Source organism: Rhinolophus sinicus, chromosome 6 (assembly GCF_057876585.1).
Source record: "Rhinolophus sinicus isolate RSI-liver-muscle chromosome 6, RSI-T2T, whole genome shotgun sequence".
NCBI classification, from domain to species: Eukaryota; Metazoa; Chordata; class Mammalia; order Chiroptera; family Rhinolophidae; genus Rhinolophus; species Rhinolophus sinicus.
In genome coordinates this window covers 52,814,446-52,832,037 of record NC_142506.1, presented here as the reverse complement: position 1 = coordinate 52,832,037, position 17,592 = coordinate 52,814,446, and the positions used below count along the sequence as shown (strand labels likewise).

The 17,592-nt window shown below is 41.5% G+C and overlaps 1 protein-coding gene across 6 annotated transcripts; it reads right to left on the bottom strand.

Moving 5' to 3' along the window:
• Positions 1-2,498: 2,498 nt before the first annotated feature.
• On the bottom strand, positions 2,499-11,162 carry ZBTB18 (zinc finger and BTB domain containing 18). 6 transcript variants are annotated; one of them, XM_074316837.2, is made up of 3 exons: positions 10,952-11,075; positions 8,522-8,605; positions 2,499-6,144 (listed from the first exon to the last, which is right to left on the bottom strand). In XM_074316837.2, exons 2-3 carry the CDS (start codon positions 8,532-8,534, stop codon positions 4,562-4,564), a joined length of 1,596 nt encoding a protein of 531 aa, XP_074172938.1. In that variant the 5' UTR covers positions 8,535-8,605; positions 10,952-11,075; the 3' UTR covers positions 2,499-4,561. The 6 variants fall into 6 exon arrangements, with proteins under 6 accessions (XP_074172938.1, XP_088655241.1, XP_074172940.1 ...); XM_088799115.1 differs by lacking the exon at positions 10,952-11,075 and adding an exon at positions 10,062-10,186; XM_074316839.2 differs by lacking the exon at positions 10,952-11,075 and adding an exon at positions 6,740-6,772 and having other exon boundaries at positions 8,522-9,403.
• Positions 11,163-17,592: the final 6,430 nt, after the last annotated feature.

Here is a 17,592-nt window from a genome sequence, read left to right as displayed (position 1 = left end):
TTTATAATATTAAGAAAACTTGAGAAGGGGTGGGGAGGGTTAACAACATAAACGGTTTCTTTTTATGTAACTAAATTGACTTGAAGTCCAAAGATAAGTGGTTCTACATTTTAGACCACAGGATCGCATTCTGTAAGCAAAAAGTAGTGAAATTTTAACATAAGGCATAAAATCCTATCCGTGTAATAAATTTGGGCTATAGCCAAAATGAAACTCCTAAAAGCTATTTGCTTTTAAAAAATAAATCTATTGCCTTATTTTTAAAAATGGTATTATCTCTAGCATTTTAATGGCAAATGACTTTAATGAAAAGGATTGAGCTTACTCGATTCACTGTACGTTATCAGCAACTTCAAACATTACAACAAACAATTACAGCAAAAATTTAGATCAATATCTACAAATTAAATCTAACATTATCTGGGTTTCCTAACCAGAAGTATGTAAGTTTCCCTCTTTATATTAGAAGTCAAAGAAATGTAAGTTCTGTAGAAATAAAATATAGTCATAAAATTCAGGAAATTTTGAGATCTTGAGACTTTTTTATCATCTGATACAATGGGATTTTTCAAATCTAGTTTTTATATACTTTGGGTTTTATTGATCAAACTTGGGAGAGTCGATTTTTTTCAGTAGTGTTACTTCTTGGGCAAAAAGAAAATAACTGTTTTCTTTGATGATAGTTCAAAAAAAAAAAGATTTACTTGGAAAATGAATATTTCAGCCATTTTAATGTGCGCTATTATATAATTTTAATAGTGTTACCTTTTTCTAACCTTCCAATAACATGTTTGTAGATAATCATGACAAGTCTGTTAAAGAAAAAGTCTACTTGATTCATTTATTAATGTGATAGCATAATTAACTAGAAGGGAAATCCAAAACCTAGCACACAATGCTGGGCCCACAGCCATCTAGGGCATAATTGATTATCTAAAAGAAACAGATGTTTTCAAAAGTAAATGAAACCACATATTTAAAATACACGTATGTATCAGCCAGGTGTCAAAGTTGGGATCAATCTGAATGGTTTCCAACATGATTACATGGCAAATTAAATTTTTTTTTAATGTAGGGAGTAAACAACTGATTCCTTCACTTATCAAATGTGATGATTTGCATAATTATTCTCCCAAATTACATGTCAAAATAGTTTTTATAAGTATATCCAGTTAAGATAATGCTCCTCATTTTAACTTAGATGCTAGTAAGTGGAACTAAATTATAACTCTCAACATCTTCAGAAAGCTTTGAGATACTGTGACCAGTTGCTACAGGAACTGAAAACAAAATCCACCCCCCTCCTTTTTTTCTTTTTTTAAATAAGCTTGTAACTGCTCAAGAAATTATTTTGTGGAGCTCAACTATACCTTTTCCTTTCATGGAAACAATGTTTGGTTGGTCATGAAACCAAGTGTGAGTTGAATGTAACAGAAATCCTGTCTCAGTAACAAAAAAAGGGAAATGTAGAATTGCAAACTGTAAACTACTGATTGTGCTTTACGATAAAATCTTTTCGGATTCCCACCCAATATCATCAGGGAGCTTACAAACAGTACAGTTTCAAGCTCTGGATCTTATACCCCACTTTTTCTATAAAATATTAATCTTACTATAGGCCACTTGACATAAATGTATTTGATTTTGACGGTACTAATGTTAAACTATGTTTTCACCTGGATCTTTAAGGCTGTCAGGTATGGGCCATTCCAGATTTTGGGACTTGCAGAAACTCTCAGGTCCCTGCTGTCCGGGCCAGCACTTAGGACCATATGAGAGTGCCCTTACAATAGCGTCAGCAAGTGTGAGTGTTCCATCAATTCCTTAGGTCAACCCGGAACGTTTCTCACCCTGCCAAGCCCAATGGGACAATCATGAAGTTGGGTAGATCACAAAAATTAGAGAACAGAGTTCTTTTGATGGTTGCATGTACCTAAAACTTGACAATTAAAAACTGGGAACTTTTGAGTTCTCCCCGGAACTAAAAGGATATATGAACTAATCTTGAACAATCGAATGCCTGCTAATTTGTTTGCCTAGAATTCCAGTCATTAGCCAAGCAGTCTTCCAAATTCAGACATCCAGTCTCCTTCAATTTTCCACTTAAACCAGAACACAGAATAGATCTGACCAATCAATTTAGGATAAAATTACTCACGAAATGACTTATGGTGTATGGATTAGCTGTGCAGCAGATCAGGAAAAACCAAACCTATGTTGCCACTGGAAGTTTCATGGATTCACAAATTTCTAGGGAATTACCCTAACATTCTTCATCTAGGTTATAGAAAATGGGTCACACTTTTAAAATGTGCATTTAGTGTCTTCTTAAATGACTAGAAGCAAAAATGTTTGCACGTTTCCATTTGAATGATTTAAAGCATTCTAATAATTTCTTAAGTTCTGAATAGAAAGGACATTAAAAATAAAGATACACGGATGATACACATTTAGGATCTATGTAGTATATAATCACCACTAAAATAACGCACAAGAAATTCTGAGTTCATATAATTTATTGCAGTTAGCACACAGTTTAAAAATTCACCAACACACCAATAGTACAAAACTAAACAGCATTATAAGTTATTCCCCCCTCAGGAAAATAAAACATACTATGATTGTCAAAGCTAGATGTCAGTCTAAGTTTTAGAACCAAGGAAGAATGTGAAACTAATAAAAGGAAAAAGCAATCACTCACAATGACCACAAAAAGAAAATCCAAAAGAAAGTCCGTTTTCTCACAGACATTGATTGTCTTCTCTAAATTAATAAAAATTATTTTAACATAAACTGTATTTAAAAAAACTAGAAACTCTTCAAGTAACTAAAGATAATGCTCCAAGGCCATTTTCACAGCTTTTTTTGTTTGTTTGTTTGCTTTAAATGCCATTACAGCCAAATTAACACACATTTGACCAAATATTTCCAAAACAGTCCAGCAACACACAATGGAGTTTTCCATTCAGTATCTTAAGCACAAAAATAGGCTATGTTTACAGTAGTTAAGGCGATCAAATTTTAAACAAAAGCAATTTAAAAAAAAAAAAAGGGAAAAACAGCAAACGTTTTCCATGCTACTCCCATAGACCTTATTTGTAAGTGCAAGACAGGAAAACAAACACTGTGCAAAATGCTCTTGCCCTGTGTGCTGGTCATTAAACCACACGCTGGGCTGCAGCCTCTGCTGCCACGATCCATAGTCTACTAACCCCCTTCCCCATGTCAATCAAGGCAGTCCAGTCCTTTCAGCCTGGGGCTTTTTCAGTCCATAGAATCTTTTCATGAGTTGGTGGGGAGGGAGGGTAAGGAAGAAGGGGAGAAAAAGAAAAGGGGAGCAAAAAAAAAAAAAAAAAAAAGAATGACCTATTGTCAATTTGTGCAGTAGTTATTCTAAAAATGCTCAACTGGGTAAATGTGTACACCTAAACTTTGAGCTGGCATGGGTTTTGTGCAATTAGAAGTTTGTTATAAATGCACACTGCACATGCAAATCTTTAAGCCGTTTGTAAACATTTATATTTTCCTTGTTATGTAGCAAAGTTATCAATTTGCAGCTTAAGTTTTTATTCAGCTTAACAGTTTCAACTTAAAGACAGTGGGAAAGTCAATTTAAATTATATAAAATAAAAGTAAAAACAGTGCATTTACGTTCTTCATAACACCAGTTCTTTTTCCAAATGGTGCTATTTTTCTAAGGAAATTAAATAATTTTAAACTCACTCATTAAAGTTATACAATGCAAACAAAGACAAAAATATATTGAAACTCATGCATTTCTGTAGCGTTAATATTTACTTTTCAAGACTCAACTAAGAGCATCAACACAACCTGTCAAGTTCTTTGACACCCCCCCAGCCCATGTAATCAATTACAGTATACAATAACAGTAATTCACATTTTTCAACACACAGTTCAACACTGCTGAAGCTGCGATATCCTTTTTCATCCCAAGCAAACCTTCACAAAGACAGCGTCCCAGAGATCCCAGTGTACTTTCAGAATTTCTCTCATTGGGAACCGTCAGAAAACCAGAAGTTGCCACAGAAAGTTTTTAAGTCAACTGCTTGTTTAAAAATAGATAATCCAGCATTTCAGAAATTTTCCATTTGGGTCTAAAAGCATTCAGGTTTCCAAAAGCCAGAAAAGATTCATGCAATTTGAGACATATAAAGAGGCTAATAAAACTGGAGGGAATTTCTACTTAAAAAAAAAAAAGTGGGGGAAAAAGAGAGAGCTCAAAAGACAATGCAGTGTTGACAAAATTAAGCCCTATGATAGGCATTTTGCGATAGGACGATTTGTTTCAAAGGTTCTTATTGGCTTACTTCCCCTACCCCTTCGAAAGAAAAACACTTCTCTATTCTCCGACTTGCTCTAGTTTCTTTTATCAGAATGCTAAATTAGTGAGATTCTCATGCTATTCTAAAGTGCAAAAACAAGTTAATATCCCAACTTTTTAGTTCCAGGAAACAAGACTGCTTTTAGACCGTACCACAACTATATAGAGATCTATTTATATATATGTATATATATATATATTATTTATATATATATAAAATTATTTCCAAAGTTCTTGCGAGCTATCTTCTAAGGTCCAGTCTCTGACAGTGGGCAAGCTCAGTGCTTCGCTTTTGACAGACAAGGAGTTCACCAACTCACAGTGGAACTTGCGGATGTGTCTGTACAGGTCCCCCGACTGCGTGAACCTGCGCTCGCACCACTTGCACGCGTGCGGCTTCTCGCGGGTGTGCACCACGGCGTGGCGGCTCAGGTTGTGCGAGTACTGGAAGCTCTTGCCGCACTGGGTGCAGGTGTAGGGCTTCTCGCCCGAGTGAGTCCTCTCGTGGCGCTTGAGCGTGTACATGCAGGAGAAAGTCTTCCCGCAGAGCGAGCAGGTGGGCACGTTGACGTCCGCGGCCGGCTTGCTGCGGATGCCGTCCTGCTCGCGGAAGTGCGTGCTCAGGTGGATTTGCAGGATGTGCGGGCTGGGGAAGACCTTGTTGCACAGCGGGCACATGAAGATCTGGCCGGCCGGGCTCAGGATGTTGGAGACGTAGGGCAGCAGGCTGCTCTCCATGCCCCCCTCCACCTGGACCCGCTCGTTCTCAGGGGTCAGCATCTCGTCGTCGCTGGCTTTGTCCTCGCGCTCGAGCTCCCTCAGGACCGAGTCCTCCCTCAGCGGAGCCAGATGGGCCGGCTCGTACTGTACCCTGTTATTAGTGCTCACACTGTCCTTCCCAGTGCTACGCTCCATGTCATAGTCATTAGTGCCAACATCACTCTCATCACAGGAGGCCTCTTTCTCCACCTTCACCTGCACCAGGTTGCTTCTCAGCACGTCCTGTGAAGAGAAATAAGAGCTGTTCAGATTTTCAACTCCTGAAAGGCTGGACTTGACAGACAGGTCCAGCACACAGTCAACATCTGCCGAATCCCTCACGGAGGTGACAGACCTCTGGGACAAAGACTCTGTTGAGCTGCAGGGGCTGGCTACTGTTTTTCCAGCTGCTGTGGCGTGTGGCTCTGCCTCTCCGCCCGCCTGGGGGATGCCTGCTGAGTCTGAGGGCAATCGCATCCACATGTTCCCAGGCTCGGCTGCCAAGTCCCTTTTGCTGGGCAGGATGTTCAATTTCTCATCTTCTCCTTCATCTTCATCACTGGGCAGATCGCCGGCCATGTGGCTGCTGCCATCGGAGAGACTCTCGACTTTGTCTGAACAACTTGAAGCATCTTCTTCCTTTTTGGTGCTGTCTGCCTCCGTGGTGGCTTTCTCTTTCAGCTTCTTTTTGCAGACTTTGACAATGTCATACATGTGGAGATAACTGGCAGCTGCTAGCACGTCTTCAATGGGCAAGTCTTTGAACTGGAGTTTCCCTTCATACATGAATTCAAGCAGGAGAGCGAAAGCTGGGGCTGTAACAATGTCGCTGTTCAGATGAACAATGTCTCTTTTGTCCAGCTGGTCCTTGTAAAAGAGGTGGAAGTACATGCTGCACGAAGCCAGTACAGCTCGGTGCGCTCGGAACTGGGCATCTCCCACCAGAACAGTGCAGTCACAAAGGAAACCCTGATGCCTCTGCTCGCTCAGACACTGCAGCAAATGTCTACTGTGGTCTGGAAACTCCATACTGTCTTCATAACCTGGGAAGAGAGACATTTCTCATGAGAGCCTAGCCAGGAACAACTTTACAACTTTTCAACGCGAGTCCCCCCTACAAAAAAATCATAATTCAGCTCGGCCTCCGAGGTACATGTTCCTGAATTTTAATCAGGCATATGACCCGAGGACTACCAAATCACATGCACAAAACCTAGTGCAAGAAGAAAAATGCACATTTTTCCAAACTTCCTTAACCCAGCCAGTCACTGATGCATCCCCACCTTCCTTGAACTTTTAGTCAAGTTTTAAAAGGCTTAATTTCAGGATAGTCTCTTACTGAGAATAAGAGTTTAGATCTCTTTCGGAAGAAATTTAATTAACTCTACTCAACAAAATATGTCCTACAAAACCTACAAAATAGGTTTAATTTCAAAGGGAACAACTCATATAATGAACAAAGAAAAGTCCCAAACGCATTCTGAAAGATTCACAAAACTTGTTCGACCATCCTTTTTATTACTTTTGATACTTGACTGCACTTAGAAAGCACAATTTAAACACACATATTCGGCTGAATCAAAGAAAGAACCCATAATGAAATCGCATAATTAGTCCAGAAATTAGCAAACAACTTACTTTTAAAGTCAAAGTGTTACAACAACAAAAGCCCTGTGTATAAAAACAGATGTTAATGCCTTAAGATTTGCAGGTATAGCACACATGTATGAGATCAGAAGGAACTACACCAACAGATGGAAAAGATCATCTTTAGTATGAACAAATCCAAATATTTTTTAATGAATTGAGAAAAAAACGGTTATATTTCTTTGTGAAATCTGTACATCTAGAATATTAGGAGCCAGAGGGCTTTATTTAACTCTGAAAATTCTTATCTGAACTTTGATTCTTTGTAAAGCAAGAGGAGTTCCATATTAAAATTAATTCAAACTTTTAAATAAAGGCATATTACGTTCAAATGAAACTGGAAAGCTTTACAGGTTCAACATAAAAAAAAAAAAAAAAAAAAAAAAAAAAAGGCTTGCTAGAAAAAGAAACTATTTTTTTTTCCTGACTCTGCCTTACCTCTGTCAACAGAAAATACTTTGTTTCAACATAACTTGATATATTTTGATTTCCCACTAGCTTCTATTCTTTCAAATATGCATTGTTGTCCTGATTTTCTGGTGGTGGTGTGGGGGGGTGAAATGGAGGGAGAGGAAAGAAAAGCTGTACAATGGGGCAAAATTCAACTGCAAAACTCAACTCCTTAAAATAAAGAAAACCCAACTTTCCCTTTCCTGTGACCAGAAGCAAGGTTCCACACTATCCATCTCAGAAAGTGTATTTTGGGAATGGACACATATTAATTTAATACTTAGAAATCCCTTCCCTGCTTCTTCTACACTTTGCCCAAGATGGACTAAAACTTTCATCCCAACCCCAAATACATACTGCAACATGCCACTGCTAGAATAAACCAAGATTTACAATACAATCACTTTAAGTGCCCCACAGCTAACATCAATCCTAATCCTTGGGAGGGCTAAAAATAAAGATTGGAGGGCAGCTCACAAGGTAGCCGTGATCAAATTAGGAGGCTGAGAGGACAGAGAGGGACGAAGAAGGAAGCTTATAAACATCTGATCCAGCTGACTGTGGCCATATGGCAGCTGCTGCCCAGATAAAGAGATTAAGAATAGAGGAGTGCGATTACAGCTGTCTGGCCAATTCAGGCAGCTCAAATCTACAAGTTCTAAATTAGTCGCTAACACAAAAACTCCTGCAAATAATTATTGTTATGCTGAAATAAAAGATCTCTTAAATATATATTTGAAAGAGAAATGAGGAAACCAGTCAAACTATTCTCCTGAGGACAAAAGTTTTTTTTTTCCTTTTTGAAAAACCTTCGGTTTCAAAAGTACGATACAGCTGTATGTTTCAGTGGTACTGCTGAATGTTTTGAAGAATAAAGTTTCACAGTGGAATTAATTACACAACAATCTAGCTTCTTAACTAGAATAATCTTCTCATGTAAGTTTGAATGCTGGATTCCAGAGAGTTTACTATTTCTCCCCCGACCCCAAAAGCAAAAGGAATCTAAACAACAGTCAAAAAAAAACAACAAAAAGCATTTTAATCCAAAGCTATCTCAAAAAGCAGTATTTCAAAGCCTTTCTTAACATTTCAAAACTTGAAATATTTCTGTGTATTAAAGTAATTTACTTGCTCAAGCAAAAGGGATAAAAATCAGAACTAAACAAGCCCAAGACTTTCAACTCCAATAAGATGTTCATTTAATACTCAATTTCATACATTATTCCTAAACTGGGTTAGAAAAGTAATGTGATTTAAAAAAAAATTAAATAAACAAAACACCAAAAGACAAATATGCTCCATCTAATCTCTTGCTACTCCTACCTTTAGGACACATAAACCTGATTAAGTCCTTTCCTCTGAGTCTCGCTGGCTCCAGGTCTGTTACATCGATGGAAAAAAAGCAGACTAAGAGAGACAGATGCAAAGTGGAGATGATGTTAGAGAGGAATGAGATACCTTCTCCACCACAGATCCGCACACACTAACTCCCTGTCTGTGTGTTAGAATAAAAGGCTGAGGGATGGCAGGCTGTCAGCTGCTCTGACATCATGTTCAGATGGAAATGCTACCTCCAGCTGTGCTCCTTTTAATGCCATATGCTACTCCTCTACACTCCTGCCACCAGCTTTTTCTTAGGAGAACTTTTCTCTTCTGTTAGTATAAACAAAATACTTCAAAGTCTCCCTTTTTTCCCCCAAACTTTCTAACAGAAGAAATTGGAAAAACTCAGCATATGGAGTTCTACTGTATTTATGGAATAGCAACACTTCTGTCTTAAGTTGGTGGACTGGCTTACATACTGACAGCACACTCAAGCCACGGTGCTATTCAGGAAATCCAGACTCACTTTTATTCAACTCCAACGTTTAGTTTCAAAGGCAGTTTAGGGATATTTTTAAACCAACCCATTTGACATCTTTAGTCCCATTTCAACGTTATTACGGCACTTTTTTCTTTTTTTTTTCTGCTGAGATAATGAATGGTATACATATCTCAGGATGTTGGACGACTATTCAGGACTAATACTTCAGCCTGGTTCACCTTATTATTTCACTCTTATTTAACTACTTATCTACATCTACCTTCTCAGGAAAATTTCTCACATTGCCAGTTAATGCAAATTTCAACTCTCAGTATCAACAAACTGAAAGTGCACTTTCTGAAATCCTGGAAAGTACTTCAGTTCAAGGAGACAAATTAATAAAGCCATACAACCTGCTGCAGTCACTTAAAATGAATGCCACACCTGCATATCTGATCTTTCTGCTCAGAAAATGCAGAACCTCGTCTTCCCCTTGATCTGTGTCCCATAACAATCTTTTTTTTTTGGGGGGGGGGGGTCACTGTAATGTGCAGGACAAGAAAACCTTTCAGGGAGAAAGGGTGGGGGAGCCAGGTCTAGTAAGTTTGGGAACTTTTTAGCTAGACTTTGTGGGTCTTTTTTAATGGCTGATGAAATCAGAACGTAATACAGGCTAGGCTGACCGGTGCCCGGCAAGGTGCGGCGACATCTGTGAATGTCAAATACATCTCCGCAGACTGCTGGGAGGGTGAGGAGTAGAAAAGGAACTGGGCCTCAGGCACAAGTGTCGCAGCCCTGGTGATAATCACTCCGTTCTCGTTAGAAAACCATGGCAAAGAGTTAAAAGAGTAACAAAAACCAACGTCTCTGTCCTGTCCTTTCTCGCTTTCCCAAAGTCGCAAACCTAACTTTCTCTGACTTCGCGATGAATGACATAATTACGAATGCCTATTTCAGGAAGCACTCTTCGGAGATAAATTCCTTCTCAGCCACACAACCTATTCCCCACAAACGCCCTCGCCCCATTCCAATATATCAGACATTAATCACCCCATTTACCCAGTGGGGTGGGGGGTGAGTGACAGTTTAATGAGTCCCAAGCACCGCAATGGGCCAGCGGCTCCCACTCCACAAATCAATCCCTTCACGTCCAGCTACCGCGGGTCCGGAGAGGTTGGTGAGGTTGGGGTTTTGTTTTTCAAAGAGGTGGGAGCAGGGGGGCGCAGTGGCAATGGGGGAAGAAATGCAAATCTTTGCGTAGTTGGCTGTGCATAAAACACTCGGGGAAAGAGGAAGGTTAAACCACAGGGAAGGAGGTGGAGGGCGCAGAGCTGGTGCAGCAGGAAAACACCTTAAACAACAGACGAGGAAACAGAGCCGGGTCACGGCAACAACAAAAGAAAAGTCGTAAGAAGCAGCCAGGGGAGGCGAGTGGTTGCTACCGCTTCCCCGCCGCCCCAGCGCGCGAGCCCCCGGGGCCTCCCGGCAACCGCACCGGCCCGGGGCCCCTCCCCCGCCGCCCCCTCCCCCCCGGGCGCCGCTGCAGCTGCACCGGTCCCTGGAGCCGCGGCCGTCCCGGGCGCCACTGCAGCTGCGGCGGCTCCCAAGCCCCCTCCCCCCCAGCCCGCCGCCCTCCGCACCCGGGAGGCGCCGCCGCAGCTGCACCGGCCGGGAGCCCGCCCCGCGCCGCAGCTGCACCGGCCGGCCGGCCCGCACCCCCCCCCCCCCGACCCCGCAGCTGCAGCGGCCCCGTCCCCGCGCCCGGGCCTCCCGCAGCTGCGCCGCCCCAACCACACAAACTAACTCCACTCGCGGGGGCGCCCCCGGCCCGCCCTCCTCCCGCACTGCCCTGCCGGCCGCGGCCGCACAGCTGGCGTCCCCCGCCTGCCAGGGGCCGGGGCGCGGAGGGGGCGCCGGGTCAGAGGCCGGGGGCCGGCGCCGGGACTCACACGGAGCGGCCCTAAGTCACCGCGTCCCCGCCGCCGCCGCGTCCTCCGCCTCCTCCTCCTCCCGGCCGCCGCCGCCGGACTTGGTGGGCTTCCTCCTCCTCGTGCCCCCCTCCCTCCCGGCCCCCCCACCCCCCCAATCCCGGCTCCGTCGCCCGCTCCCCCTGCCCCCTCCCTCCCTCCCACCCACCCCCGCTGGCAGCCGGAGGAGCGCGGCAGAGCGAAGAGGGCCCCACTCTCAACGGCTCCCCATGGCAGCAGCCCAGCGGCGGCCGCAGCCTGCCAGACACAGCGAGGGAGCGAGCGAGGGAGCGAGCGCAGAGCCGCCGGGCGGGGGGGGGGGGGGCCGGGGCGGGGGGGGGGGAGCGGGAGGGGGAGGGGGAGGGGGCGGGAGGACGCACCACGCACGCACGCGGCGGCGCCGGCCAGATGTTTCCCCCCCCCCGGCCCGCCCCTCTCCTCCCACTGCCTCCCTCCCTCCGGGCGTTGGGCTTCTGCGATTGACCGAAAGCGCCTGGACCCGCGCTCCCCGCCCGCCCCCAGGCCGCAGTCTCCTCCAGTAGTAGGGCGAATTTTCAGGAGGGCGGAGGCAGTGGCGGGCAATCGTGGGACAGACAAGAGGACCCAGCCAATGGGAGAAGCGAACCGGAGCTGCCGCTCGCGCGTGCCAATCGCAAGCAGAAACTGTTGGAGTGGGCGGGGCCCGGGCGGGCGGAGGCCGGTAGCGGAGCGGCGAGGGGCGGAGTCCTCGGGCGCAGCGGCGGTGGCGGCAGCGGCGCCCCTCTGGGTGACTTGGCCGTGAGAAAGTGAAAGGAGCCCGCAGGCGGCGGCGACAGCTGCGCTGGGAAGGGCCTGTTTCCATGATCCGAGGCCTCGCGCGCTTTGGGGGTGCGGAGCAAGCTTCCGTGTGCACCGTGACAACCATAAATATACTTTTAAACGTAGTGGGGCTTGGCCGCTCTAAGTTACGCAGGTATCCTCGGGAGGCAGGGCGCTCAGGGACAGATGACTCGAGTCCGGCATTAGGTGGCTCCCTCCGCTCCCTGTGCTGTGGGAAACGACGCCCAGGTCCTCGCCTGCCCTGACGCTGGGGACTAGGACTAAGGAACGTTCTTGCCCCGTCCTGCGGTGTCCCGTTTCCAGGTGCACATCGGGGCGGGGCGGACGCGACCGGCTCCGTGAGACTCAGTTTCTGGTCGTCATCTCCTCACGTCGTCTTGTTACAGGCAGAGCAGAGCGCCTGTATTTTTCGCAGAACCCTCATGTCACATGTGCTTGCACTGTTACAAGTAAAGACATTACCAAGTGACCAAATTTTAGGGAATTACAGCAAAATTGATACTTGTAGAAGCCTTAGCCTGATTCCTTAATTAGTACGTACCAAGCCACAACTTTAAACTACAGAGGGAGGATGTAAGACTGTTGTATTGCTTTTCCTGCCTTCAGATAAACTTTCATTCGATTCCTGTTCTTTGCAATTAAACTGTGTTAATTACAGCTACGAAGAAATATAGAAACTTATACCCTCTAGAAATTGTAAATCTTGCTAAGGAGGCAAGAATTACAAGTAAAAAGTTGAATAACAAATGAAAAAATGGTTCGAGAATATCAAATAGAAAACTGCAGAGTAAGGCAGTCAGTAGTACACTAGTAATTGTCAAATGAAATGTGTTTATTCTTTGCTAACTGAACCAGGACTGGCAAGCCTGTTGCTAACCAACTTGCCAGGAGACCTTTCAACTGGGCAAAATGTGTTCTCATTTTGTTCCAGGTAAATGGGTAAACTAAGTTGAAAGTATTGTGTGGGCAAATCAGACGTGGAATTACTAATGAGGTGAAAACGGGCACACAAAATTCTGGAACTGAAATACTACTGTAATATCCTCTTGGATATTCTGTAGTGATGTTCTGTACTGTCTTCTCAACCTTTTTATATGCCCTGGTGATTGATGGCTGAAGTCAAGGCCATCCATATGATAAATATAATTTTTTTTTATTCCATGAAATAAGTTGTTTATGTGCTTTTGGTGAATTCCAGATCTTTCAGTCTGTTGGTCGGAGGCCCAATTTCAGTCTAACCTGTTTCAAGTTAGGGAAATTTATAAATGTTCTTGAATGAAATACTGTATAAAAAAGATGTGAAAAGGGGTACATGCTTTATTAAGTTCAGGAAAAGAGGAGGAAAAAATGTTTGCATTATTAGAGCTGTTTCTCACCTACTAAAAGTTAAAAATAAGTAACAGATCTCTGGATAAATAGACAAAGTGAATTGATAGTGTCAGGACATTAAGTAATAAATTCATGAGAAAAAATAGAACATTCAGATTGCCCACAAAAAGCCTAGAAATTCAGCTCTATGGCTACTAGAGACAAATCACTGCTCTAACAAAAGATTGTAGAGACCACACCTACGAGTAGAATAATAGCCCCAGATATGTGCTGGACAGACATTGATAGATCAAAAGTTGTGAGCATTGTTTTTCAGATCTAACAGTCTTTACTAGAGTCCATTTTGAGGGCTGATTAGTGTAGCCAGGAAATACAGATTAAATGGATATTTAAGGAAGTAAGTATGTTGTCCCTCAATTATGTAAAAGATTTTAGAAATTTATGAAAATGCATGGGATATTCATACATTGTCCGAATCAGTAAACATGTTACTGGAGTATTTATCGTGTTCAAGGAAGGGACGCTGATGGGACACGGAAGATAACAAAAAAGTATGAGACAGGCTCTCTCCTTTCTGGGCTTAAATTTTAGTTGGGGAAAAAAAAGGCATAAATATATAAAAATCTGAAACAACAGAGAAGCTAAATAACAATAGCATATGAGTGTCAGCTAAATTTACTGTTCAATTGTTACACGCATCTTCTCCCAGGTCCCTGGAGCAGTTGTATTTTTTCTGCCCTTTTTTTGCATCCAAAAAAAAAAAAAGTCTTTCTTACTCTCTGATTTCATTTTAGTGTCTTACTGTAAAAATGATGCTTTTAATCATCTTTGGAAAGTCAACATACAAATTGTAAATAAATAAAAGACTGATATTAGACATATTATAGTACAGAATGATTACTATTTCTTTGAGCACCCACCGGAACCATGGAAGGTCATAAATCAAACTCTAAATATCTTCTTCAAGTAAGAGCCCCAAAACAGGGTCTTACCTCAGCACAACAGATTTAGCAAATCACCATGGTACAAAGCTATTGACAGAGTTGGAGAACCAATAATCTTTCTTTTTTCTCTCCCCCAGTGAAAGAAAAAAAAAAAAGCAAAATGTACAGTCTCTAAAGTATCAGAAAAATACTATTGCTTCCCTTTGGAGGTATCCTAGTCCTGTATCTTTCCAATTATTCCATACTTTTCTGGGAGTCCTGAAATTATAAATGAAACAAGTCAATCTAACTATTCATGGTTAGATTTCTTGCCAGAGAACAAGTTTTATGTTTTAATAACACATGCATTTCGACCAACAGCAATTTAACAGTATAAAATGTTGATAGATCAAATAAAATTTAATTTGATGAGCAAATCCAGAAAATGAATTTCTGACTTTTAAATGTGAACCACAGATTGAATCTCTGAAAAATATCAGTGTTTTTATTACACTTTGTGCAAGAGGTCATGTTGAAAAAGTTATCTATGAAATTAATTCATTGACTTTTTATAAACTTCATGTATAATTGGATTTTTTTCTTAAAAAATTAGGGAGGCAACAATAATAAAAGACAAGATATTTCAAAGTGTAAATTTTAAATATAACTATAAAATGTAATAAAATGTGAGTAGACATGAACTTGGTTGGAACCTAGAGAGAAAAAACACTGAAATGAAAAATTTGTTGAAGCTTCTATTAAGCCCATTCACTTTCAATGTCATAGCACACATGAAATTCCATTAATTTATTTAGTGTCTCTCTCTCTTTCTCGCTCGCTCTCAGTCTCTTTGGGCTGTTTTAGAAATGAACAGGTTGAAATGGCCTAAAGGGAAGAAGAGACACAGAAATACTACTGAGACAATAGTAAAAAAAGTAAATGAACAAACTGGAACACACACCACAATAATGAAATAAACAGGGAGCATATTCCCTAAAGCACTATTTAAAAAAAAATACATAATTCTGCAAAGCATTTTAAATACCAAATCATTCCCTGGATTATACATTCTGTAATCCTGGAATCTTTTTATTAAATTCCTGAACTATGATAAGCCATAAATACGAGATAATTTATTCTAATTCTCAGCCCTGAAGACAGAAATAATGTTATCATAAACTCTTGAGGAAAGGTCTTTAGCAGATTTACACTGGGCATTTGGGATACACCCTCTAGACTGAAAGCACAGTGAGCCTGCACCAGTAATTCAAATCTATTTGAGGGTTAAGGGCAGAGAAAAGCAAAAGATAGTCTTCCCAGAACTGTTTTCCTTGTGTAGCTTTTACATGACCATCATAAATCCAGAGTCGGCATAATGGCTGAAGGAAGCTGGTAGTTCAGGCTTGGTTGATAACAAGACTGGCCACTTAGGAGAATTTAGAAAGAAAGCAAAGAGCCACCCAACCCACACCTTTCTCTTTCTCAGTCTCTCTGATCTTTTCTCTCTCTCTCTCTCTCTCTCTCTCTCTCTCTCTCTCTCTCTCTCTCTCTCTCTCTCCTCATCTCCTCCTTCACCCCCCTGGAGAAAATGCATTATGCCTTCTGGCATATGAGAGGAAAAAAACATACAATGATGCTTTTTACAGTTAACTTTGTGCTATAATACATTTATTATTCACTTTGTGTATGATCCCAGGTGACTTTCAAATCCCAGGTTAGCTTTCTTCCTTGCTACACAGAATGCCTTCCTGCCATCCGTCGATGTGAGTTCAAGCAGTTAAAAATTATTTAAATACTACCCTATACAAATATATATAAACAAGTCTACTGCCCTTGAAAATCACACTGTACCTCCAAAATCCAGATGTTATAGTTGATCTGTTATTTTGGACTTTGCATTAATTTAGATAATTAAAAGATACATTCATTTCATCTGTGGGATTTTTAGGTTTAATTCTTTGAAATAATCTGATGAAACATGACATTTCCAGACGAATAGATTCTGTTAAAGAAAGATTTAATATGAAACCTAAGCTATTCATGCCTAATTTTTTAAACAATGTAAATCTTTAAGAGTGTTGATTGTTTTAAAGTTCTGTAAAATATATAGTAAGTAGAGGTAGTTTGTTTTGTTTAAAATGAATAAAACTTCTAAAGATTTAAATGCTGCTATTCTTAATTATATTCATTTGCTTAAATTGGGTCTTGTATAAATTGGGATGCAAATAAACTTCGGTAGAAAAGGTGAAGTAAAGAGAACAAGAGAAGTTACCAGTAGGTATTGGTGCTATGCACCTACTATGTATCAAGGGCTATGCTTTTGACCAAAAGATAGAAACATCTATCTCTCTGCATTGCAATACAGGGAGAAGTTTTTCCTTCCTTTTATGCTTGTTCTACCCTTGAATTCAGCATCTTCTCGGACTTTAAACCAGCAGAAAAGAAAATGATACATTCAAAAATTGTTTACTGAGAACTTACGTACATTAGAGAAATAAGGAATGCATTCTCACAGTTCTTGCACAATTTCCATCATGTGCTAGGTGCCAACAATACATGAAATAATGTAATTCCCCTTATATTTAGGACTTCATTATGCGTGAATGTCATTGTGAACCCACTGGACAAAGATAACATTTCATTTTTTTCTTTCAGTGGCTCAAAATACATACCAACCCTAACTATTGAAATAATATAAAATTGTCTTAATAAAAATCTTTTTTATAAAGAAGTGCTATCCATTTAATGCAAAAGTCTTGATACATACCAGATGCAAACTATTCCTGGTAAGAAGAGCAGACAGAAGGTTAAATCTCACTCCAGAAATTTACTTCGCCCTTAGTGATAACATACAACTCAGGAAGTTACTTCCCTTACAAAGAACTAGCATTTATGCTGAAGACTAAAATGATTATTTTTACAGTACCCATTTTACAATGCAAATGGGTATCTAAATTAAACTCAGTAAAAATAAGCATTTTCATGTGAAGCTGCAGTGATGACTGTGGGAGACAATAGGAAAAGTGTGAATAACTCAGATTTTAGATTCCTTCTAGGTGCCTTGATGCTTTCTGTGTTCCTTAAGGGATTGGCAGTTGTTTAACTGAGAACCCATTGCTATGAAGTTGTTTTACAAAACTGAGGCTGTTCGGCAAGGTCGCAGCAAAAAAAAAAAAAAAAAATTGAGTCAACACATAAAACGAAAAAACCAACGACTAGTCTACAATGTCAAGCCATGCCTTAACACTTGGAATATGGGACAGATGCAAGAACACAGGCTCGCTAAGACAGAAGAGCAACAAGAGTCTGCGTAACAAAGACACACGCACAATAGAGCATTTTTGATAGAGACAAATGACAGACAGAAGAGCCATAGAAGGGACAATAGCCTTATGGGGGAGAGGTAGGGCTGTAAAGAACAGTGAGAAGATGGTGACAATACAGAAGAATAATGGAAGAGAGGAGGAGAGGAGGAAAATGATCCCAACGGGCAGTGGTGTGTGGTAGAGGTCTTGGTGATGGAGATGGTGGCAACAGCAAGGCAAATAAAAC